Raw genomic sequence first — 24,686 nt, forward strand, 5'->3', positions numbered from 1 at the left:
TCCTGCACCTATTTTCTATGTTTCTATGTTTCTAAGCCGATTGGAGACCTGCTCTGACTTGCTTAAAACCTGTTACATCTCTAACTTTTTCCAGTTCTCATGAAAGGTCATCGACCTGAAACGTTAACTCTGTTTCTCTCAGATGCTACCTGACCTGCTGAGTATTTCCAGCATTTTCTGTTTTTATAATTGCAATCTCTGAATTGCTTCACCTGATGGCTCCCTATGGCGACGGCACCAAAACCTGTTAGAGCACGACTGGTAGTCTCTGTTGGCAGTTTTGAATTGGCTGTAGCCTGTAGGCATGTCTCGCTTTCAACAGCATTGTCTGGTTTCGAGATGGCTGTTCCTTTGTTCAATCTGTGCACCAGACGAACAGTCTGCATGCGAGCCATTGTCTATTGTGATCGGGGCTGCTTCTTAATCGCCTGCACCTTGAGTGATGTTGCTGCATCTATAACAGCATCAGTATTTGCAGGATGAGCCACGTTATTGAATTGTACACGTCTATCTTCCCTCAGATGCTCCTGTTGGATCAGTGGTCCCTCGGAGATCAGGGGGATATGTTCTAGCAGTTGGAAAAAGGTTTGCCTTTCTCGACTTTGAAAAGGAAACCGTTACTGACATAGCCCTGGTCGACCAAGATAAAGCAAACAACAGATTTAATGATGGCAAAGTGGACCCTGCTGGACGTTTCTTTGCAGGTTAGTCACAACCAATTTTGCATTTTACATCTCTGTCCACATACAGCTTTGCTGAAATTGGCTTTCACCATTTTACCCTTGTGTTGATCAGGTCTACTTTAATCTACCTTAGGTAAGGTACTTTAGACTTAAAAAGGCAGTTGGATGACGGCAGAATGGATCACCAATTTAGGACTGAGATGTGGAGACATTTCTTCACTCAGAGGGTGGTGAATCTTTGAAATTCTCTATCCCAGAGGGCTGTGGAAGCTCAATTGTTGAGTGTATTCACCACAGAGATCGATAAATTTTTGGACATTAAGGGAATCAAGGGATGTGGGAATAGTGCGGGAAAGTGGAGTTGAGGTAGAAGATCTGTCATGATCTTATTGAATGGTGATGCAGGCTTATGGGGCCCTATGGCCTGCTCCTGCTCCTATTTCTTAGTAAGGTGTGTGACTTGAAGGTGGTGGTGTTCTCATACACCTGCTGCCCATGTCCTTCTAGATGGTGGAGGTTGCCGGTTTGGGCAGTAAACTAATCAAGAGGTTTCGAAGATTTATCCATAGAATTTAATCATCATAGACATTCCTCGAATTCGAGGAAGACTTGCTTCCACTCTAAAAGTGAGTTCTTAGGTGACTGAACAGTCCAATTTAAAAGGCAGTAATGAAAGGGTACAAGTGATTTCCTAAAGCACAACTCTGAAGATCAAGTAAATTACAAAGCTTGCTAGATTTTCTACCCATTGACTATGAATATCTAGACTAATAACTAGATTATGTGACAGACTTGAAATTATGTTCTGATATTTTAACTTAAAAAAAGGTATCATACACACAAGGGGTACGATAGCATAGTGGTAATGTTGCTGGACTAGTAATCCATAGGTCTGGATTAATGATCCAGAGACATGAGTTCAAATCCCACCACGGCAGCTGGGGAATTTAAATTTAGATAAATCTGGAATAAAAAGTGAATGTCAGTAATGGTGACCAGGAAACTACTGGACTGTTGTAAAAACCCATCTGGTTCACTAATGTCCTTTAGCGAAGAAAATCTGCTGTCGTTACCCAGTCTGGCCCATCATCATCAGAGGCAGTCCCTTGAAATCGAAGAAGACTTGCTTCAACTCTAAAAGTGAGTTCTCAGGTGACTGTACAGTCCAATATGGGAATTACAGTCTCTGTCACAGGTGGGAAAGGGTGGGGTGGGTAGTCTGGTTTTCCGCACACTCCTTCCGCTGCCTGCGCTTGTTTTCTGCATGCTCTCGGCGACGAGACACGAGGTGCTCAGCACCCTCCCAGATGCTCTTCCTCCACTTAGGGCGATCTTTGGCCAGGGACTCCCAGGTGTCAGTGGGGATGTTGCACTTTATCAAGGAGGCTTTGAGGGTGTCCTTAAAATGTTTCCTCTGCCCACCTGGGGCTCGCTTGCCATGTAGGAGTTCTGAATAGAGCGCTTGCTTTGGGAGTCTCGTGTTGGGATGCGGACATTGTGGCCCGCCCAACGGAGCTGGTCGTGTGTGGTCAGTGCTTCGATGGTGGGGATGTTGGCCTGATTGAGAACACTGACGTTGATTTACCTACCCTCCCAGTGGATTTGCAAGAGGTTGTAGGTAGGTGACCCCAGACCCACAGCAATGTGGTTGACTCTTTACTGCTCTCTGAAATGGCCTACCAAGCCACACGGTTATGTTCAAGAAGGTGATTCACTGCCACCTTCTCAAGGGCAATTAGGAATGGGTAATAAACTTTGGCCTTGTTGACAAAACCCACATCCCGTGAATGAATACAAAATATGATTTAATTTAATTTTTATATGTTCTTAAGTCTTGAATCCATTTTTTTGCTGGTGGTGATATGACCCTTTTTGATATATCAAGAAATGCAAGGGTATACCTATTTGGAAAGGATGAACAGGCTGGGTTTCTTTTCTCTTGAAAGTGACCTAGTATGACCTAATAGAGGTCTTTAAAATGATGAAAGGTTTTGATAGAGTAGATACAGCAAGTGTTTCCACTTGAGGGGAAGAGCAAACCTAGAGGCCATCAGTATAAGATAGTCAGCAAGAAATCCAATCGGGAATTCAGAAGAAACTTCTTTACCCAGAGAGTGGCGAGAATGTGGAACTCACTACCACAGGGAGTGGTTGAAGCGAATAGTATAGATGCATTTAAGGGGAGGCTAGACAAGCACATGAGGGAGAAGGGAATAGAGAGTTAAGCTGATAGAGTTAGGTGAGGAAAGATGGGAGGAGGCTCGAGTGGAGCATAAACACCGACATGGACTGATTGGGCCGAATGGCCAGTTTCTGTGATTATGACATATTATAGAATATAATGGAGTTATTCTGTGATCCCAACTTATATTATCTCTACCTCACACTCCCTATGAATGTGACTCCTCTATTGGAAGCATGGAATTGTGGAATCATCCCTATATTCTCAATATCAGAAATTACTGCATACTCTTTGCATGTGCTATTAATGTATTAGGAAAACTTCAATGGTTAGTATTTACAGGGCTAACACTGACTTCTGCTACAGGGACCATGGCAATTGAGACTCGTCCAGCTGAAGTCGAAAGGCAGCAGGGATCTCTCTATGCTCTGCAGTCTGATCACTCTGTGGTCAAGCACTTTGACCAAGTGGACATTTCTAATGGTCTGGACTGGTCACTGGATCACAAGACCTTTTATTATATAGACAGCTTATCTTTTGCTGTGGATGCGTTTGACTATGACCTACACTCAGGAAAGATCTGTAAGTATATTTTAAAACGTACTTGGTCACATGTTGGAATGAGCCATTTTGTGATGTGTACATTTTTTTCTAGAAAGGTATATTCTTGGCCTCTCTGTTGCTGTGCAATAAATTATAGTTGGCTGCAAGGACAAATGGGCAAAGCTATTCCTGAGCCTCTCTCTGTGCTGACAGGGTGTGTGTGGGAAAAGCACTGGGTTGACTCTTCCTCTGATTTGCCCCTCCATGCCCAGGGAGAAATGCCCGATTGCCTCTTGGTGTCTCGCTATAGTGACACAGCTGAGATAGGGAAGTCAACAATGCAAGGTTAGTGTGTAGGAACCTGAGTCCTACCGATCTCAGGCAGCACATTGAGACTCCAGCACCCTGTGCTGCTCCCTAATATTGCTTATATTCATTGATTTGGTCCATGACTAATGTTCATCTTTTGTTAATGGCAATAGGGTTTTAACTAAAGACTTGTATTTATATAGCGCCTTTCACGACCACCGGACATCGCAAAGTGCTTTACAGCCAATTAAGTACTTTTGAAGTGTAGTCACTGTTGTAATGTGGGAAACACGGCAGCCAATTTGCGCATAGCAAGCTCCCAAAAACAGCAATGTGATAATGATCAGATAATCTGTTTTGTTATGTTGACTGAGGGATAAATATTGGCCAGGACACCAGGGATAACTCCCCTACTTATCTTTGAAATAGTGCAATGGGATCTTTTACATCCACCTGAGAGAGCAGTTGGGGCCTCGGTTTAACATCTCATCTGGCACCTCTGACAGTACAGCATTCGTTCAGTACTGCACTGGAGAGTCAGCCTAGCTTTAAGTGCTCAAGTTCCTGGAGTGGGACTTGAGCCCACCACCTTTTGACTCAGAGGTAAGTGCACTACTCACTGAGCCACAGCAGACACATACATGTAAACACTTTTTAGACAAACTTTTGTTGAAGTTTCTTTTGCTTACTTGCCCCCACTTCAGCCCTGCCATGTTATGTCAGCTTGGCTCCGTTAGTAGCACTCGTATCTCAGGTTGTGGGCCCGGGACTTTAGTATATGATCTAGGCTGGGATTCCAGTGCAGGACTGAGGGAGTGCTATACTTCCAGCGGTGCTATCCTTTGATTAGGTGTTGAACCAAAATCCTGTCTTGTTTGTTCCAGTGGTTCAGGTAGATGATAATGGCTCCATGGCACTAATCTCAGAAGAATAGGCAGTTCTGCCAGAGTTTAGGCCAACTTTCATCCCTCAACCAACATCACTAAAACAGATTGCGCCGCTGTGTTTGCTGATGTGACAACGGCGGTTGAAATTCTTCTACGCGGTATAATTAGCGACGTGCTTATTTGTACTGCAAAATGGCCAACATGCTCCACCCTTTGTTTCTGATTGGTCCCCTTGGAAGATAAGCCACACCCTGAGGTTTCACAGGAATGTGTAACTGGAACTGTCCATCCCAAGATCTCACTGACTTTGCAAATTGTAACTCGATCCACGTTGACTTTCTGAAGCGACAGGGGACAGAGCTCCCCAGAAGACAGCAAGGGCCAGCCAAAGTGCCTTATCTCAGTGCAAGTGCATCCTCCTGCCCCCCTCCACCCCAACATTGATGGGCAGGCATTGTGTACGGATTGTTAACAGGTTTATTGGGTATGAAGTGAATAGTGACAGTGTCATGACTTCTGGATATCATCCACGCCAACGATGTCCCTTATAGAGGTTTGGATGAACGTGATCCGTCATCCCCCCCACCTGTGTCTCACCCCCCCAACCCCCCCACCAGTATTTCTCTCTCTCTCCCCCCAGTCTCTCTCTCCCCTCCAGCCTCTCTTTCTCTCTTCCCCCCCAGCCTCTCTCTCCACCCCCCTGCCTCTCTCTCCCCTCGTCCCCCACCCCCCCCGCCCCTCCCCCGCAGCCTCTCTCTCCCCCACAGCCTCTCTCTCTACCCCCAGCCTCTCTCCCCTCCCCCCAGCCTCTCTTTCCTCCTCCCCCCAGCCTCTCTTTCGCTGGCGGGCCCAGGCCGGCCGGGGTGGTGGGTTGAGTCAGAGCTTCAGGTCCTGCTTCTCGGCACCATGCGCATGGAATGATTCAGGCCGGGAGGTGGAGGGGGGGGAGGGGCGGAGTTTGAGGGGGCGGGGCTTGTCGCCTCTCAGTCAAAAAGGTGCAGTACAAATAGTTACATCGTATAATTAGTGCACCAGTTAACGCATTTACATCAAGCTCTCGTGTCCGTTATTTTAATAACATCATTAACCCGTAGCACGCACAGGAATTTGACGGTAAATGGTCAAAATAATACACGGGCATTTCTACCCCCATGAAGGAGGCAACTTGTAATTTCTCCAATTGAATATTGGGAAGACCGAAGCCATTGTTTTCAGTCCCCACCACAAACTACGTTCCTTAGGCACTGACACCATCCCTCTCCCCAACTTCTGTCTGAGGCTGAACCAGACTGTTCGGAACCTTGGTGTCATATTTGAACCTGAAATGAGCTTTCGACCACATATCCGCAGCATAACTAAGACCGCCCATTTCCACCTCCGTCTCATCACCCGTCTCCGCTCTTGCTTCAGCTAATCCACTGCTGAAACCCTCATCCATGTCTTTGTTACCTGTAGACTTGACTATTCTAACGCACTCTTGGCTGGCCTTCCACATTCTACTCTATGTAAACTAGAGGTGATCCAAAACTGGGCTGCCCGTGTCCTAACTCGCACCAAGTCCTGTTCATCCATCACCCCTGTGCTCGCTGACCTACATTGGCTTCCCGTTAAGCAACACCTCGATTTCAAAATTCTCATCCTTATTTTCAAATCCCTCCATGGCCTCGCCCCTCCCTATCTCTCCCCTCAGCACCACAACTCCCCAAGATGTCTGCGCTCCTCTAATTCTGCCCTCTTGAGCATCCCTGATTATAATTGCTCGACCATTGGTGGCCGTGCCTTCTGTTGCCTCGGCCCCAAGCTCTGGAGCTCCCTCTCTAAACCTCTCCACCTCTCTCCCTCTCTTTCCTCCTTCAAGACACTCTAAAACCTACCTCTTTGACCAAGCTTTTGGTCACCTGCACTAATTTGTACATATGCGGCTCGATGTCAAATTTTTTGTCTTATAATACTCCTGTGAAGTGCCTTGGGAAGTTTCACTACGTTAAAGGCGCTATATAAATACAAGTTGTTGTTGTTGTCATCTATGTTCCCTTTAATTATTTTTTGTGGGCAAGTAGCCCATTCAAATTTCCACGCATGCACAGCTTTTCCCATTGTGAAGCTGGCAAGCGACCTGCATGGGACCTGCAGAGCACTGCTCGGCCGCACAGCTTAACAGGAACATTGCTCATCGCCACCTTGTTCATGGATGCCATGTTTCAGATTGTAATTCTTTAAAGGAAGGGATGTGCGTTCGTAATGAATAAGACTTTATTTTTTTACATTACTGTATAGCAAATCGAAGACTTATGTACAAGCTTGAACAAGCGGAGGCTATTCCAGATGGACAGTGCATCGATGCAGAGGGAAAACTTTGGGTTGCCTGTTACAAGGGTGGACGAGTCCTGCGTATTGACCCAGAAACAGGTAAATCAATTAAATATGTAAACGGCGATGTCCAATTTTGTGCTTGAAAAAACTATAATTTCCCATTTTGACACTTCAATACCAGTATCAGAATTCATTATTATATTTTTTACACCAGTTTATTGTTATCTTTTTCCTTTAATCTTCTGCATAACATTCTCTAGCCAGCAATGCATCTGTTGGTCTGATGCAGAATGTTATTAGTGCTGAGGGTGAGCCACTCACAAGCCACTTTTGAACCACATGTCAATGTCCAATATCTCTTCCCATCATCCCCACTAGGAAACTTCTCCGGTTAACTTGGCTGAGATCATTAACTCACCGTGTGGGCTATTGTGGATTCTAACCCAAGTTCTACCACACCATGGTAGTTTCATACATCCCTCCGTACTACCAGACAAGGCAAATCTACAATTACAACAACAATGCCTTTTGTAGTTCATCAGAATTACTTCATGCATATATATCTATAGACCTTGCCCTACTTTAAGATCATAATCTATAGGATCGCCATTTTAACCCCAGTTTTGACTGTCTGCATTGGGTATATTTTGCCAATTCCTGCATGATTGCAATACCGAGTACCACAGCGTCCTCAAATGCAGGAAGAAAAGATAATTGGTAAAACATGTCGTTCATTATATAAGTCAGTCATGAAAATTGGATTTATATAAGTGCCATTAATGAAAAAAATGTCTGAAGACATTTCACAAATGGAAGTCGCTATGGGGAATGGATGCTTTGCCATAGAAGATTAGGAAGGATAATTTAAAAAAAGATGGGTTGAAGAAAGGTTTTCAAAGGCGGAGAGAGAAAATGAAAGGTTTAGGGAGGGAGATACTGAGAGAAGGTCTGAGAGGCTTAAAACTCCACCACCATGGTAGACGAAGGCTACAAAAGTCAGAGGGCTGAAGGATATGTGAGGGTTACAAGACTGGAGGACGTTGCAGAGAGAAGATGAGGAAAAACCATGGAAAAGATATGAAGATAAGGATGAGTATTTTAAATTTAATGTATTGGGGACCGAGAGCCAATGTAGGCCAGCAAAAATGGGGAGATTGGGACTAGAGGTTATGTACTTTGGCAGAAAAAAAATCAAAGAGCAAGTTATTATTTAAATGGAGAAAGATTGCAAAGTGCCACAATACAGCGGGATCTGGGGGTACTTGTGCATGAAACACAAAAGGATAGTATGCAGGTACAGCAAGTGATCAGAAAGGCCAATGGTATCTTGGCCCTTATTGCAAAGGGATGGAGTATAAAAGCAGTGAAATCTTGCTACAGCTGTACAAGGTATTGGTGAGGCCACACCTAGAATACTGCGTGCAGTTTTGGTTTCCATATTTACGAAAGGATATACTTGCTTTGGAGGTAGTTCAGAGAAGGTTCACTCGGTTGATTCTGAGGATGAGGGGAGGAAAGGTTGAGTAGGTTGGGCCTCTACTCATTGGAATTCAGAAGAATGAGAGGTGACCTTATCGAAACGTATAAGATTATGAGGGGGCTTGACAGGGTGGATGCAGAGAGGATGTTTCCACTGAAGGGGGAGCCTAGAACTAGAGGGCATGATCTTAGAATAAGGGGTCGCCCATTTAAAACAGAGATGAGGAGAAATTCCTTCTCTGAGGGTTGTAAATCTTTGGAATTCGCTGCCTCAGAGAGCTGTGGAAGCTGGGACATTGAATAAACGTAAGAAAGAAATAGACAGTTTCATAAACAACAAGGGGATAAGGGGTTATGGGGAGCGGGCAGGAAAGTGGATCTGAGTCCATGATCGGATCAGCCATGATCTTATTGAATGGCGGTGCAGGCTCGAGGGGCCGTATGGCCTACTCCTGTTCCTATTTCTTATGTTCTTATGTTCTTATATTCTAGAACAGGAGATGGGTGTCTTAGTTTTGGATAAGTTGTAATTTCTGGATGTTAAAGGATGGGGGACCAACAAGGAGGGCTTTGGAATAATCAAATGTGGAAGTGATGAAAGGGTAAGTGTTTCGGTGGAAGGACTGACATGGAGCATTGTTGCAGAGGTGAATTAAGTGGTCTTGGTAATGGTTAAGAGGTAGGGTTCGAAGCTCAGCTCTGTGTTGAACAGACACTTTGGGCTGGATTTTCATTTTGATTGCGCCTCTGTTTGCGCCCCAGAGGGGGCGGTAATGGGTCACAAAATGCTGAGCACCTGGACGGCCAGCTTCCAGCACCCCACCGGCAAATTTGGTGGCGGTTTTGCGGCTGCACTGAGCAGTACCGCCCAGGAGTGTCACGCCGCTCTGCAACAACCCAGTTTTGACAGCGATGCGATATTTATTTGGAGCGGCACTCGTAGCGCTCCCTAGTGACACCGCCAGAGAAAGCAGGCGGTCCGAGCTGTCCTGGGGCGCTAAGGGAAGAAATGATTGCAAAAGATAAGTGAAATTGATATTGCTTTGTGTTTTTTTTTGCCATCCACCTTTATTTGGGGGGAGTAGTTCGTCGGGAATGTTTTATGTGTTTTTTGTCCCGATTTTTTTTTTCTCGCAGGGAGGCCTCTCTTCGGACGGTCCGAAGCTGGCTCTTCAGCAACAGGTTTTCAGTTGCTCACCCGGCCTAGCGTCCTAAGAGACGTGTGGAACGCCTCCCTTAGCGCTCCGCTCCAGAATCAGGGCGCAGCAACCGAATTTTCTGGCTGCCGTCGCAAACAATTTCTCGCCGCAAAATTTACCGACCCACCGACATTAGCGCCCGAAGAAGCCTCCAACCAAAAATCCAGCCCAAAGATTTTGCTCAGTCTGACTTAACCAGAGTGAGAGGTTGAGGTAGGGGATGGAATCAGTGGCAAAGGAGGTTGTGGCAGGAGCGGGTGAATACAATCACTCACTAATACTCAGTTGGTGGAAGCTGTGACTCATCAATGACTTCATGGTGAACAGTCTGGCTGCTATGGAGTCAAGAGACGTGGTGAAGAGGTCGAGCTGGACATCAGCAGCATATAAATGAAAGCTGATTCTGTGCTGAGGAAGATGTCACCGAGGGGCAGCATGTAGATGAGGATGAGGAGAGGGTCAAGGGAAGCTACTCATAGGATTCAAGAGATGAAAGTGGTAGGTGGGAAGAGAAGCCATTGCTGAAGATGTCGGGTTGCAGTGGAATCACATGAGGTCTACCTTAAGGAGCTAGACAACGGAGTTCTCTAGTAACTTATTATGGCAGATGATTGCAGTCAAAGAAAGTTCATTCCTTGTTTGCGCTCCATTTTAGAATTTTGCACCTGGAATTTCCGTGGTTACTCTTCCGATCTCCCCCTAACACTGAAATAACATAAATATCTAAAAATGGCACTTCATGATATTTCTTCGGGATTACACCTATGTTACGGTGGAGCATGGGAGAACCCAGTGCAACTCCCCTCCCCCTTCACCCTTAGATCCACACTCAGTAAATCCAATGCTAGGAGACTCTGAATCCAGTCTGAATCCATCCAAATCCTCATTTTGCTCATCGTCATCATCATCGACAGTCCCTCGAAATTGAGGGAAGACTTGCTTCCACTCTAAAAGTGAGTTCTCAGGTGACTGAACAGTCCAATACGGGAATTATAGTCTCTGTCACAGGTGGGACAGACAGTCATTGAAGGAAAGGGAGGGTGGGACTAGTTTGCCGCACACTCCTTCCGCTGCCTGCGCTTGATTTCTGCACGCTCTCGACGACGAGACTCGAGAGCTCAGCGCCCTCCTGGATGCACATCTTCCACTTAGGGAGGTCTTTGGTCAGGGACTCCAAGGTATATCTGGGGATGTCGCACTTTATCAAGGAGGCTTTGAGGGCATCCTTGAAATGTTTCCTCTGCCCACCTGGGGCTCGCTTGCCGTGTCGGAGTTCCGAATAGAGCGCTTGCTTTGGGAGTCGTTTTGCTCACAACGACAGTGAAGTCTAAAGCCCAGAAATCACAGATAAGAATCTTTCCTTCAGGTAAGAGGATCCAGACAGTGAAGCTGCCCGTTGACATGACCACATCTTGCTGCTTCGGAGGAAAGGATTACTCCGAACTTTATGTAACATCAGCTGTGGACGGGATGGATGAAGAATGGAAACAGAGACAGCCGCAAGCAGGCGGCATTTTTAAGGTCGGTCGATAGAATGCGATAATTGCCGATAATATCGCGATAGTGCTGGAGCTGTGAATCACAATTGCAAACTTTCTGATCTGCCATGCCACTCCCCTCTCAGCTGGCGAGAGTTCCGCCCAGACCATATGGAGGGCCGACTGGGTAGAATTTCCCGGCTAGCTCTAGAACTCCTTCGGACACAACTCCACAATAGCTTTTAAAAAGGATGTGGATACAAATTTGATAAGTATTCGGTGCTGTAAAATCCTATGATTCTAATATTTTTTGGCAAAGGATACTTTACCAAATTGTGCATGTACAACACAACAACTTGTATTTATATAGCGCCTTTAACGCATTAAAACGTCCCAAGGCGATTCACAAAAGTGTTAGCAGACAAAAATTTGACACTGAGCCACATAAGAAGAAATTACAGCAGATGACCAAAAGCTTGGACAAAGAGGTAGATTTTAAGGAGGAAAGAGAGAAGCAGAGCCGGAGAGGTTTAGGGAGGGAATTCCAGACCTTAGGGCCTAGGCAGTTGAAAGCATGGCCACCAATGGTTGAGTGCTTATAATCAGGGATGCTCAAGAGGGCAGAATTTGAGGAGCGTAGATCTAATTTATTAACAGCCTACATAACAGTACTACTGTTATCTCATGGATACATGTTGATGTTGACAAATGTGCTGACTCCCCAGGGGCCATGTATGAAAACGCAGTCATCCCTGGGAATAACAAAACCGCCTAAGTGTCACGGTCAAGCTTTGTTTACACGCCTTGAGTGTTTAGCAACGGCTCTCCTGTCTGTGTAGTAGCCTGAGGAACTGCTTTCTTTTTCTTTTTCTCCTGAGCTTACGGCTTGTAACTAGCAGATATGCTACAATCAGGAGTTGGCCGATTACTAAGGCATGCGATCCCACCCGGATCCATGCAGGTATGTCTGCCCGTATCCCCAAATCCCACCATGCTGGGGGTTTAATCTGGGCAATCTCCCCTGCTAGAATTTCAGTTTTCTGCTCCATGGTGTAAAAATGTTTTTGCGACAAATCCACTGCCTGGAGGAGGGCTGTAAGTTTCTCAGGTAGTGGGGCAGTGGGATAGCCAAACTGGGCGGCATATTGTTGTAGGTGGCTGAGGTTGTTTTGTACCGTGAGGTGAATCGTGGAAGGTTCAGGGATGGGTGTGATTCTGGTGTGTGCCACTTGAACCTCTGCCCTGGGTTTAAAGCAAAAGCTGCTGTACGGTATTGGACACCACCTTCCCAGTCCGTGTTCATACCATTGGGCACTTGTGGTGACACAATATGTCCCATCGCCTACATATGCTACCTGTGGAGGCATGTGGTTAGGGGCCATTAACTCCATTGTGCAATTGATAGGCTCTGCCCCAGCAGTGCTGAATCCGCATTGTGGCCTTGCAAAAGCGTTCAAGTGCTGGGGGCACAGGATTACCTGTGCTCCCCTGCTCCGACAACCCGAGAGGTCTGTACCTGTCACAGTGTGCTCCCACATTGTGACATAAGGTGGGACCTCTTGGAATCGCCCATACCACCCCATCCCCGACATCCTGCCACCACCTATAGAAAGCAATGGAGACCCCCTCTGAACACACGCGAGTGGATCCCCACATACACAAATAAATTCCTTGGTCGTACGCCCACCATTTCTCCCAGCACACCATTACCCCGCCAGATGACCCCATGATGGTTCGGTAGGTATCATTATCCAGACGTTTCCAGTCCGAGTGTCGGTCTCCCTCGTCCCTCTTGAGCTTTCTGAGCCACCACCACCGTCTCAGAGGTATGTCCCCTTGCCAAGTTAGGCATACCTTCCTGCCTTCTGACACTCTCACTCTGGAAGTGGCCACAGTGATCTCCGGGAATTGGATGGAGACCTCTCCGTAGGTAAAGTCCTTATGGTTGGAGTACTTGGTGGAGTTCGATCCCAACCACCCAGGCCATCTCCCCTCGTGGGAGTAGGTGACCCGGCCATCTGCCGCCGGAGTCCTTTCTCCTGTGGTCACTGTCGGCGCTTTGCCCCCGGAGCATCCGAAAACCAGGGAGTCCTCGGTGTCCCCTCGGTGCCCGGTGCAGATCCTTAGCGATACCAGCATCACTAACGTCCAGTAGGGAGGTGTTGACATCTGAAAGGCAAGAAGAATATGGCCTTGCCTTGAGAGACCTCTCCAGGCTCGGCCCACTTAACATGTTCTGAACATAACATGCTGTACCCAACCGTCACTGCCTTACCTAAACACATATGCACAGAACACAAAGTAACAAAACAGGAAGGGAAAATATATACACCGCCACCCGTCCCTGATTGGCACGGTGCTATTTACCCATGTTGTTGGCCGCCTGCCAGTGAATCTGTTGAAGCTGTTCAAACAGATTCCTGACGAAGTGGTCCCGGTTCACTTCTCGAAGCTGCCCTTCGGTGAGAACCGGCGCCAACACATGCACTGGGGTTCTCATGATCCGGCCTGTCATCAGCTCATGGGGTGAGTACCCTGTGCTCTTTGACTGACTGGCCCGGATTCCCATGAGGACCAACGGTAAGACTTCCACCCACTTGTTCGGTGAGTCTCCCGTCTCCTTCCGCAGCCTTTCCTTTAGGGTCCGGTTCAGGTGTTCTACGGGGCCTGAGGACTGAGGGTTGTTTGCAGTGCAAACCAGACAGCCCGCACAGAAGTTGCGGACGTCTTCCCGGAGGCCTGGCCACCACCCTGCCTTTTCTACCCGTTGCCAGGTAGATTCCGGCCCGGGGTGTCCCGCACCTGACCCTCATGGGCCAGCTGAAGGAATTCCCTCCGGTGTTGTGGCGGCACTACCCATTTGTCCCCTTTAAACAACATGCCTTCCCGCACAGCAATATCTGCAGCACTGTATGGGCCCTCCGCCTTTTCCTCCTTTTTGATAGCAGCCAAGGCAGCCTTCAGGATCGGATCCTGCATCTGGACTACTTTAAGATCTGGGGCCGCAGCCGCCCCTACGCTCCCTTGTGTCCCTGGCTTGCTTCTTGCTGCTGCTATCCTGCCTGCCTCGTATGGGTCCCATGGGCGACCTGTACGAGCACCTTCCCTTGCCAGCAGGTCTGCCTGCTGGTTACCTTCCCCCCGTGGCTCAGTTTTGGAGTGGGCCTTTACCTTATGGATATATACATCCCCGGTTTCTCCCACTGCAGCCACGATCTTTTCTAGCAGGGGTTTGGTCACAAGGGGCTTCCCATCCGCAGAGGTGTACCCCCGGCGTGACCAAATCGCCAGATACTCTGTTCACGAATTGCAAGTGAACATGCTGTCCGAGCAAATCGTGTATGGGGTAGGGAATTCCTCGGGGTGTGTGACCACATACATCACCGCCGAGAGTTCCGCCTGCTGGGCGCTCAGGGTGCATGGGAGTTTAAGAGCCAAGGCAATCCCTGCCTTGGGATCCCAAACTCCGCAGCCCATGAGTCTTGTACCCGCGGACACTGAACTGGAGCCATCAACGTAGATCTCGCGGCCTGTGGGGTATATCCCTGTCCGAAATCCAAAGTTGATGTCCCATACCCCCTCCACAGAGCATCTATGCGGCTGCCCTGGATAGATTACATTTTCTGCGAGCCTGGGCTCACAAAGGCCCTTGACCTTTAAAGTCATTTGGGAGAGGAGGAGGGTCCAGCGAGTGATTCTAGCACTGCTCACTGTCCCGTCCTTAATCCTCCCGTCCTACAGCATCTGCGTCGGGGTATGGTGGGTGAGGAGTGTAATGGGGGATATTCCGGTAAAGATCTAAGCTCTCTTTACTGCCCAGTGGGTGGCAAGCAAGTGCCTCTCACAATTGGAGTATCCCTTTTCTACCTCCGTGAGGACCCTGGAAGAGTGCACCACTGGTCTCAGCTGACCGTTTCGCCCCTGGAGCAACACTGCACTTAAGCTGTCGCCACTAGCTGCCACCTCCAGGAAGAATTCCTCCCCCCCATCAATTGCCCCTAGGGCTGGTGCTACCTGCAGGTCTCTCTTAAGATGGACAAATGCTGCCTCACAGCCCTCGTCCCATTCCCACTCGACCCCCTTATGTAGGAGTCTGAGCAGAGGGGCGGCTGTGGCTGCATAGTCCTCGATGAAGTCCCTACAGTAGCCAGTGATTCCCAGGAAAGAACTTACCCCCGACACATCCCTAGGGACAGGGAGTTCCTGCACTGCCTTTCTTCTAGCCTCATCAATGGCCCTTTCTCCTGCCCTTATCGTCAGGCCCAGGAATTTTACCTCCATTAGACCTATCTGGGCTTTTTTGGGGTTAACTTTAAAACCCCCTTCCTTCAGTAAGACCAGCAGTTCGGCCAGCAGTGGACCGTGTTCCTCACTGCTGTCTGTGAACAACAACAGGTCGTCCACATACTGGACCAGCTGGTGTGGTTGGCTGAAGCCTTTTAAGCAGTTCGCCATGCATTGGTGAAAGATGCTGGGACTATTATGAAAGCCCTGTGGGAGGCAGCTCCATGTATACTGCTGTTCCCGGAAGATGAAGGCAAACTTGTACTGGTCTTCCCTCCGTACAGGGATAGACCAGAACCCGTTGGATATGTCCAACACTGTGAACGTGGTTGCGGATGCAGGGATTTCCCCTATCAGATCCGCAACCGCCGCTACTGTGGGAGCACAAGCTGGGATGTTTTTATTGAGCACCCTATAATCCACCGTAGCCCTCCAAGAATTGTCCGGTTTCCTAACCGGCCAAAGCGGGGAGTTGACATGGGTGGCTATGGGTCTCAAAACACCCTGCTCGACAAGTGAGCTTAAAGCTGTCTCCAAGTCTGCTTCTGCCTCTCGGGGAAAGTCATACTGCATTTGCGGGCGGGACATGGGATCCCCATCTATTCTAACCTCCACTCCTGTGACTCTCCCACAATCGTGTTTATGGGTGGCAAATGCTGCAAGATTTGCTTGCACATAGGCCCGGTACTCGGCCGGGGGTTACCGACCAGAACCTCCAGGTCGTAACCCACTTTTGGCTTCATTGTATACAGAGTCCCTTTTCCCTGTTTCTTATCAATAACCATGACTTCTCCCTCTGCTCCCGTGCCCACTGTGCCACATAGACAGTGATTCCTCAAGTCTACTAGGATCTGGCGAGCGATGATGAAATCAGCCCCCAAGATCCCTTTTCCCACCTGCTCCCAGTTCATCAGGACGCACTTCCATTGTGTTTGGAGTGCTCCTAAACGAACTGCGAGCGGGACTGAGAAAAACCCAGCCTTCTCATTTCCTGTGAACCCAACTAGTTGATACGGCACCCCGTTTGATAGAGGTGAGGTTGCGGGGTCCTCCGAATGGACTATCGTGCTGGAAGCACCAGTGTCCAAAAGGTAAGCACCCAATACACCCTCAACCTCCATCTTGACCCAGGGCCGTCCCCAGGGGTCGTATTCTAATGGGCACGGGTATATAGGCTGGGCCTGGGCTAGTCATGGCCTCTGTACTGGCAGGGTTGCTGGTGCTTCCCTGCCTATTGCCGTGGCTACCTTCCCAGTCCCCTCCAGCGCTGTCCTCACTGCAGCTACTATCTCATCAAGGGATGGTGAGGAGCTCCCTCTACTTCCCCCACTCTGGGCGGCTCCTAAAGAACTTCTCCCCCCATATCTCTTTACTGGGCTCCTGCAATCCCTTTTAAAATGCCCAGCTTTCCCGCACCCGTAGCACACTCCCTCCTTATCAATCGAGCGACCACTCTCCTTGTGCCATTCCCTTTTGGGAATGGAGTTGGGTTTTACTTCATTTACACTACCTTTGGAGGTTTTCTCCTCCTCCCCTCCTCCATTCCGTTGGACCAGTGCCAGTTGCCTGACCACTGCTTCCTCGGTGAGGTTGGGGTCCCAGGAATCGAACCACAGTTCTGCCCTGGCCTTGAGCCGGGGCAAGCAGTTTGCCACCAGCATCCTCAGCCAGTGGCCAGTCTGTACCGCAGAAAGATTCGCCCGGTCGAGGAGCTCCCCACAGGCTGCGTGGTATACCACCCACAGCCTGTCCGCAAACGCCTGCGGGGTTTCCCCTGCGAGCTGCCTTGTCCTTTCGACCCGTTCGAAAGGACTGCCGTCATCGAAGCCCATAGCCTCAAGGACGGCCCTCTGGACCTCAGTAAATGTACGCTGTCCCCTCCGGCATTCTGCCGGTAGGGCCTGGTACAATTTGCTGTCCAGAGAGAAGAGCAGCAGCTTGGCTGTCTCTTCCTCATCGCACCCATTAATTTCCACTGCCTGCATCACCTCCATGAAGTGGATAGATGGGTCCCCACTGCTAGTGAGTTTGGCCAAATGGGCCACCATGGCCCTGAGTGATTGAACTCCATGGGGAACAATAAAGTCGCTCTCCAGTGCTCCCCGACCTTGGCCACCTCCCTGTGGAGGACCGTACTTGCGCTGCCTGACCGGGCACATCCGCCCTTGTTCAGGATCTTTCTGCGCTGGTCCCTCTACCTCCGGCTGTCCCACCATACCCGGTGCAGCAGACAGTGCCTGGTCGCCTGATCCAGCCTTTAACTGATCCTCGGCTGGAGCCTCACATCCCTGCTGCCGAGCGGGACCCATTGGTCCTGCCCCCAGCCCTGGGTATGCTACTACCTGCGTGCCCCGCTCCTCCTGGTACCCTACCGGACAAACCACCGGTGCCTCAGGAGGTGGTCGGGCGTCTCTTGCCTTTGGATTCTACCCCCCAATACTTTCCTTTGTCCCCTGTGGACCCTCCGGGTCCTATCAGGGCGACCATCCCCTTTGCCTGGGATAGAGCTTGGGTGAGAGTTTTAATCCTTTCCTGGCAGGTACCGTGATCTGTAAACTCACTGCTACTAGCCACTTTATAGGCTGTCTGTACATCTTTTACTTTATTCTCGAGTTCCCAAATTTTCTGGGTATACCGAGAGTTCTGTTCCCGGAGGGACCCCTCACTACCCTTGGCCTCAGTGACCTGACACTGAAGATAGTCCTGGCTATTTCGGAAGGTCTCCTCCAACTGCCTGTTCCTTTGCTGCTCCTCAGCTAATTCGGCCAGCAGGTTGTCCCCAACCGCAGGCCGGATAGCAGAGAGCTCCTCTGATTTCTGAGGACTCTGTTCCAAGCTTTCGGACTTGGCGGGTGAGGCAGATAAGCCAAATGGCCTTTTCCACCCTGTGGTTGTGGTCCTTCCCTGCTGTCCACTGAGCAGCAGCATCCACTGGGCGCTCTGCCCGAGTGAGGGCTTGCACCCAAGGTTTGGTGAGGTTCACCTTGCCAAAAATGTATGAGGAAATTCTCTCCTCCATTTTAGTTTCCTCTCTTATCACCTCATCTGTTATATTAACATCTCCTGTTTGCTTATGTCTTGCCGCGGTCACCATGTTCTGTAAGGGGTTCCCAGGGAGTGTTGTTGTGCCTTGGGTGTCTCTCTCTGGGCTTCTGCCCTCACAGCTTATGCCTGGCCTGTGAGGTACCCTGAGTGCTGCAAGAGCACCCCTGGAGAGACTGTGTCCACAGCTTATGAAGGGGGGTTTTGAGATTCGTGCATCCCCACAGCTTATGCCTAGCCTGTGAGGCACCTGTGAGTGTCAAACACTCCTAACCCCTTCTTCCCTAGCCTGTGACACACAATTGAGCGTTTTCGAGCTGCTCCTAGCTTCCCTTACACTGTTCTGACATAAGACTCACGATCAGGAGATGTAATACAATAGAACTGAGACAAGGTGATTCCAAGAGGAACTTTAGGCTTCCAATTTATTTGACAAGGTGTATCTCAACAAACAGCAATACATCAACAAAACAATCCCCCTAAATCCTACTAAACGGACACAACGAAAATCTTTACACAAGTTTAGCAGTACAATGTCCAACCTCCCACCTTTCCTGGCCTAACTGAGTTGGGAGTTCCGGGGACCAGAGGTTATACTCACTCCTGTGCCTTTCTGCAGTCTGGTGGTTTGTTTCTTCTATCTTCGGTGTCTTCGGACACTGGTTTTCCTTCAGTGTCGAGAGGCTTGCTGGTTGTTGGATCACAAAAGCACGGAACCACACACACTACGTCAGAAACCCCTTTTTATAGCCAGATTATACAGTCCGCCTCTCCTGCTGAAATCGATTCTTCCCATTGGTGGGCTTTGTGATTTTGAAAAATGCAGCAGTTTTAGATTATTGCGGGTTTTTTCCACTGATGTTAACCTACTCAAGGTTTGAATGGGTGTTGATTGCGTTGGCCTCCTGTAGCCATTGTGTAGGCCCTTGGGTTGTTTTGGGTTCCCTGGTTTCTGAAGGTCTGCATAATTTTCCTCCAATTCAGGTTTTCTAACCTACTCAAGGTTTGAGTAGGGGTTGATTGGGTTGGCCTCCTGTAGCCATTGTGTAGGCCCTTGGTTTGTTTTGGGTTCCGTAGTTTTCTGAAGATCTGCATAATTTCCTTCCATAGTGTAAACATGGGGAAGACAATAGCCCAATAATGGCTGTGAGTCAGTCCCAGTTTTCGAGCAAGTGCTCTCCCATTGGCTTGAAAGCCCCATGCTTCGGGCTGACTCTGTCTCACCATTGGCCCTCCGATGTCCTCCCCCGTCCAATCACTGCTCTGCCAAGGTCAAACTGTATCGGTTTCAATTCACAGCACAGACTGATCCCACAGCCCTTTTCCTTCTGGGTAAAATGAGGGGGTTTTCGTCCTCCCCTACATAATCGATGCTGTAAAATGCATGTGTCGATCTGGTTCGGTCCCGACGCTATCACTATCTCTGCTCAGACATAAATAATGATCAGAGAGGTCATGGAGGGCAGCGATGCCCATGGAACAATATCCAGCGCAAATCAGAATCTGTAGCGGCAGACAGGAGGTAACTGGACATAAAAATTAACGTTGAGTCCATATTCCTTTCTGTTTCAGATTACTGGACTTGGGGTGAAGGGAATACCACCATATTCATATGCAGGATAAAACACATCTTCAACAACCTTAAGCCTGCATTCCGTGCAGTTATGAGGCTTACTTGATCAACTGCTTTAAGCTACTATAACAGCAAGCTTTACAACATACCATTTTATAGATGCACTGATAAATTGTTAAGCTCTTTTGCCACACAAGATCTTTTTCACGTTTTCCACATTCTAATTATTGTTTAATATTTAATTCTAATTATACTCAAATGTTGGCCATCTGGCTATACTATGAAACAATAAAAATTATTTCTTCAGCACTATGCACTGTGTTGTTTTATGTTTTAATGGCTGATGTTGGACATCCTGGAGAGATGTGTTGGATGCAGAACTTCTTGGGGAGATGAGGGTTAAAAGTCGAACTTCTTTGTGTCTTGAAGGAACAGACTTTCCAATATAAACAGGAAGAGTTTGACGTGCTTTGAGGAGAAAGCATGCCTTGTCTTCTGATATCTAAAGTGCTTGTGTAAAGAAAGAAACACTATCATTTATATAGCGCCTTTCACGACCACTGGCCGTCCCAAATGCTTTACAGCCAATGAAGTACTTTTGGAGTGTAATAACTGTTGTAATGTGGGAAACACAGCAGCCAATTTGCACACAGCAAGCTCCCACAGTCAGCAATGTGCTAGTGACCAGATAATCTGTTTGTGTTAAGTTGGTTGAGGGATAAATATTGGCCAGGACACCGGGGATAACTCCCCTGCTCTTCTTCGAAATAGTGCCGTGGGGCCTTTTACGTTCACCTGAGAGAGCAAATTGGACCTTGGTTTAACGTCTCATCTGAAAGACAGCACTTCCAGCAGTGCAGCGCTCCCTCAGTACTGCTCTGGAGCATCAGCCTAGATTTTTGTGCTCGTCTCTGGAGGGGTGTTAGAACCCACTCAGAGGTGAGGGTGGCAGCAAGTGAGCCACCAACTGTCACCGAGCCAAGGTCTTGTGTGTGCCTAATACCCATTTAGAACATAAGAACATAAGAAATAGGAACAGGAGTAGGCCATACGGCCCCTCGAGCCTGCTCTGCCATTCAATAAGATCATGGCCGATCCGATCACGGACTCAGGTCCACTTTCCTGCCCGCTCCCCATAATCCCTTATTCCCTTATCATTTAAGAAACTGTCTATTTCTGTCTTAAATTTATTCAACGTCCCAGCTTCCACAGCTCTCTGAGACAGCAAATTCCACAGATTTACAACCCTCTGAGAGAAGAAATTTCTCCTCATCTCAGTTTTAAATGGGCGGCCCCTTACTCTAAGATCATGCCCTCTAGTTCTAGTCTCCCCCATCAGTAGAAACATTCTCTCTGTATCCACCCTGTCAAGCCCCCTCATAATCTTATATGTTTCGATAAGATCATCTCTCATTCTTCTGAATTCCAATGAATAGAGGCCCAACCTACTCAACTTTCTTCATAAGTCAACCCCCTCATTCCCGGAATCAACCTAGTGAACCTTCTCTGAACTACCTCCAAAGCAAGTATATCCTTTCGTAAATATGGAAACCAAAACTGCACACAGTATTCCAGGTGTGGCCTCACTAATACCCTGTATAGCTGTAGCAAGACTTCCCTGCTTTTATACTCCATCTCCTTTGCAATAAAGGCCAAGATACCATTGGCCTTCCTGATCACTTGCTGTACCTGCATACTATCCTTTTGTGTTTCATGCACAAGTACCCCGAGGTCCCACTGTACTGCGGCACTTTGCAATCTTTCTCCATTTAAATAATAACTTGCTCTTTAATTTTTTTCTGCCAAAGTGCATGACCTCACACTATCCAACATTATTCTCTATCTGCCAAATTTTTGCCCACTCACTTAGCCTGTCTATGTCCTTTTGCAGATTTTTTGTGTCCTCATACATTTGAGATCTATTAACTCCTGTTTTTAAAGCCTGTGCTGGGTTCAAACCAAATCCAATGCATAGGGAGGCCTCAAACGAGAAAATGTACAAAAAGTCAAATACTAAACCCTAAGCACATGTGCAAATAAAGATAAGATAAAAAGTTGCTTGCTAAAGTGCACATACTGTGTTGTGATCATGGAGATAAAATATATCAACAGCTGTAGACTGGATGGCTTGATGTTGGAGGACTGTCCATATTTGGTTCAGTAAAATATTTTAGCCAGGTTACTGCCTTCTCAGTGAGTATTAGACCAGTAATTTATTAGGCACAATCCAATGTCACCATGGATGTCTACAAGTGCCCCACCTCCTCCAAACAATCAGGACACCAATAAAAAGATAGTCTGCTCAAACTAAAATCCCCCGCAAAAATGGGTGGGAAAACTAATTGTGAGGAGAAGACAAAACATCTGCAGAGGGACATAGACAGACTAAGTGAGTGGGCAAAAATTTGGCAGATGGAGTATAATGTGGGAAAGTGTGAGGTTATCCACTTTGGCAGAAATAATAGAAAAGCAAATTATAATTTAAATGGAGAAAAATTGCAAAGTGCTGCAGCACAGAGACACCTGGGGGTCCTTGTGCATGAAACACAAAAAGTAAGTATGCAGGTACAGCAAGTGATCAGGAAGGCAAATGGAATGTTGGCCTTTATTACATTTGGGATAAAGTATAAAAACAGAGAAGTCCTGCTACAACTTTTTAGGGTATTGGTGAGGCCACACCTAGAGCACTGCGTACAGTTTTGGTCTCCGTATTTAAGGAAGGATATACTTGCAGTGGAGGCAGTTCAGAGAAGGTTCACTAAGTTGATACCAGAGATGAGGGATAGGTTAAGTAGGTTGGGCCTAAACACATTGGAGTTCAAAAGAATGAGAGATGATCTTATCGAAACACATAAGATAATGAGGGCGCTTGACAAGGTGGATGCAGAGAGGATATTTCGACTCACAGGGGAAACTAAAACTAGGGGACATAGTCTTAGAATAAGAAGCCGCCCATTTAAAACGGAGATGGAGAAATTTCCTCTTTTTTGTAAGGGAGGTTTGTAAATCTGTGGAATTCTTTGCAGAGCTGTGGAGGCTGCGTCATTGAATATATTTAAGGCGGAGATAGACAGATTTTTGAAGGACGAGGGAATAAAGGATTATGGGGAGCGGGCAGGGAAGTGGAGCTGAGTCCATGATCGGATCAGCCATGATCTTATTAAGTGGCGGAGCAGGCTCGAGGGGTCAAATGGTCTACTCCTGCTCCTATTTCTTATTTCTTATGAATGTACGACAGCTCCGAAATTGCAAGACTGGGAAGGGTGGGAGATCAGCATGCCCTATTCCTTTTAATGACCAGAAATTGCAAATACTTCAAATCAGGCATGGTAAGCTCCATGTTGTGGGATTATCTGATCAGTTAACTGCCGTCGGGCCTGATTCCACACTGGGAATGGAGTCTCGGGGCGAATAACTAAAATCACAAGTGTCAGTTCAGGTTGGAGGAAATAGTCAATCCCGTGTGGTACTCACTGGTTACCTGGAGCGTTACTGGGACAACCGGTCATAGTGTGCTTGCACTCCAGAGTCATGTGGTCAACAACTATAACTTGCATTTACATAGCGCCTTTAACGTAGCAAAACATCCCAGTGGCGCTTCACAGGAGCGTTAGTAAATAACATTTGGCACCGAGCCACAGAAGGAGATATGAGGGCAGTTGAAGAGGTAGGTTTTAAGGAGCGTTTTAAAGGAGGAGAGAGAGGCGGAGAGGTTGGGAGGGAATTCCAGACAATTCAAGCTCCAAACATGGGATAATGTGTAAAATTACATTTATAAGAAAAGTCTTTTCAGTTCCAGTTGGTCAATAAATGTGCTGTGAGATTTAGGGAGATCCAGCACAGACAGACATAGAATCAGGCCAAGTCACCTACATCTAAAAAATAATCTAACGTGCTGACAGGGATAAACGTAACAAAATATTCCCATTAATGATTGACCAACCTCTTCATGGGTTTGTTTTTTCAACTGAAATCTGTTCACATCGATCTAAAGCAGCGGAGGAAACGTACAGCCACCAGGTACTTACCATTATCTTTTCGGTTTTCTTTCCTCCCCTTCTGTAAATGTTCAGGGGCATGTTTCCCCATGTGTTTCCCTTGTAATGTTACTGTGTGGATACTGGTGGGCCGAGGCAGTGTCTATTCTCTGGCTGGGGTCACAACTAAACAACAGTAACATTGCCCAATCGACTTGAAAGCAAATCTCTGAGCGTCTCGAACAAGGGAGGTTGAAGGCAGCCCCCATCTCTTGAAAAGGGAGTTCCGCATTGGTGGCCTGGGCTCCAAGGAAGATTCGGGGCCAGGTCCAAGCTCTCAGGACGGCCTCTTTGCCACTGTGTGTGTATGTCATCAAAACCCAGGTCGCCGTTTGGAGCGTGGGCAGGAACATCGGTGAAGCCTTGGAACAGCGGAGCAGCGGGAAGGTCGGGGCGGATGAGCGGCGAGAGATTGTGGCGAACGTACGGCGAGTGATTGAGGCGGAGGAGCGGTGCGGGATCATGGCGGAAGTACGGCGAGTGATTGAGGCGGAGGGGCGATGAGAGATCGTGGCTGAGATTCGGCGAGTGTTCGTGGCGGAGATTCGGCGAGAGATTGTGGCGGAGGAGCGGAGAGAGGTCATGGCTGAGATTCGGCGAGTAATCGTGACAGAGGTTCGGTGAATGTTTGATGCGGAGGTGCGGTGAGAGATCATGGCAGAGGTGCGGTGAATGAG

The 24,686-nt window shown here is 48.0% G+C and overlaps 1 protein-coding gene across 1 annotated transcript; it reads left to right on the forward strand.

Moving 5' to 3' along the window:
- Positions 1 to 521: 521 nt before the first annotated feature.
- LOC139245707 (regucalcin-like) lies at positions 522 to 20,284 on the forward strand (the record flags this gene model as incomplete). The annotated part of the gene is made up of 5 exons (XM_070871262.1): positions 522 to 704; positions 3,232 to 3,447; positions 6,882 to 7,013; positions 10,962 to 11,116; positions 19,972 to 20,284. Coding segments are annotated over 5 exons (737 nt in total), but the record flags the coding sequence as incomplete, so codon positions are not given.
- Positions 20,285 to 24,686: the final 4,402 nt, after the last annotated feature.

The sequence above is a fragment of the Pristiophorus japonicus genome, unplaced genomic scaffold, assembly GCF_044704955.1.
Source record: "Pristiophorus japonicus isolate sPriJap1 unplaced genomic scaffold, sPriJap1.hap1 HAP1_SCAFFOLD_2321, whole genome shotgun sequence".
In the NCBI taxonomy this organism is placed as follows: Eukaryota; Metazoa; Chordata; class Chondrichthyes; family Pristiophoridae; genus Pristiophorus; species Pristiophorus japonicus.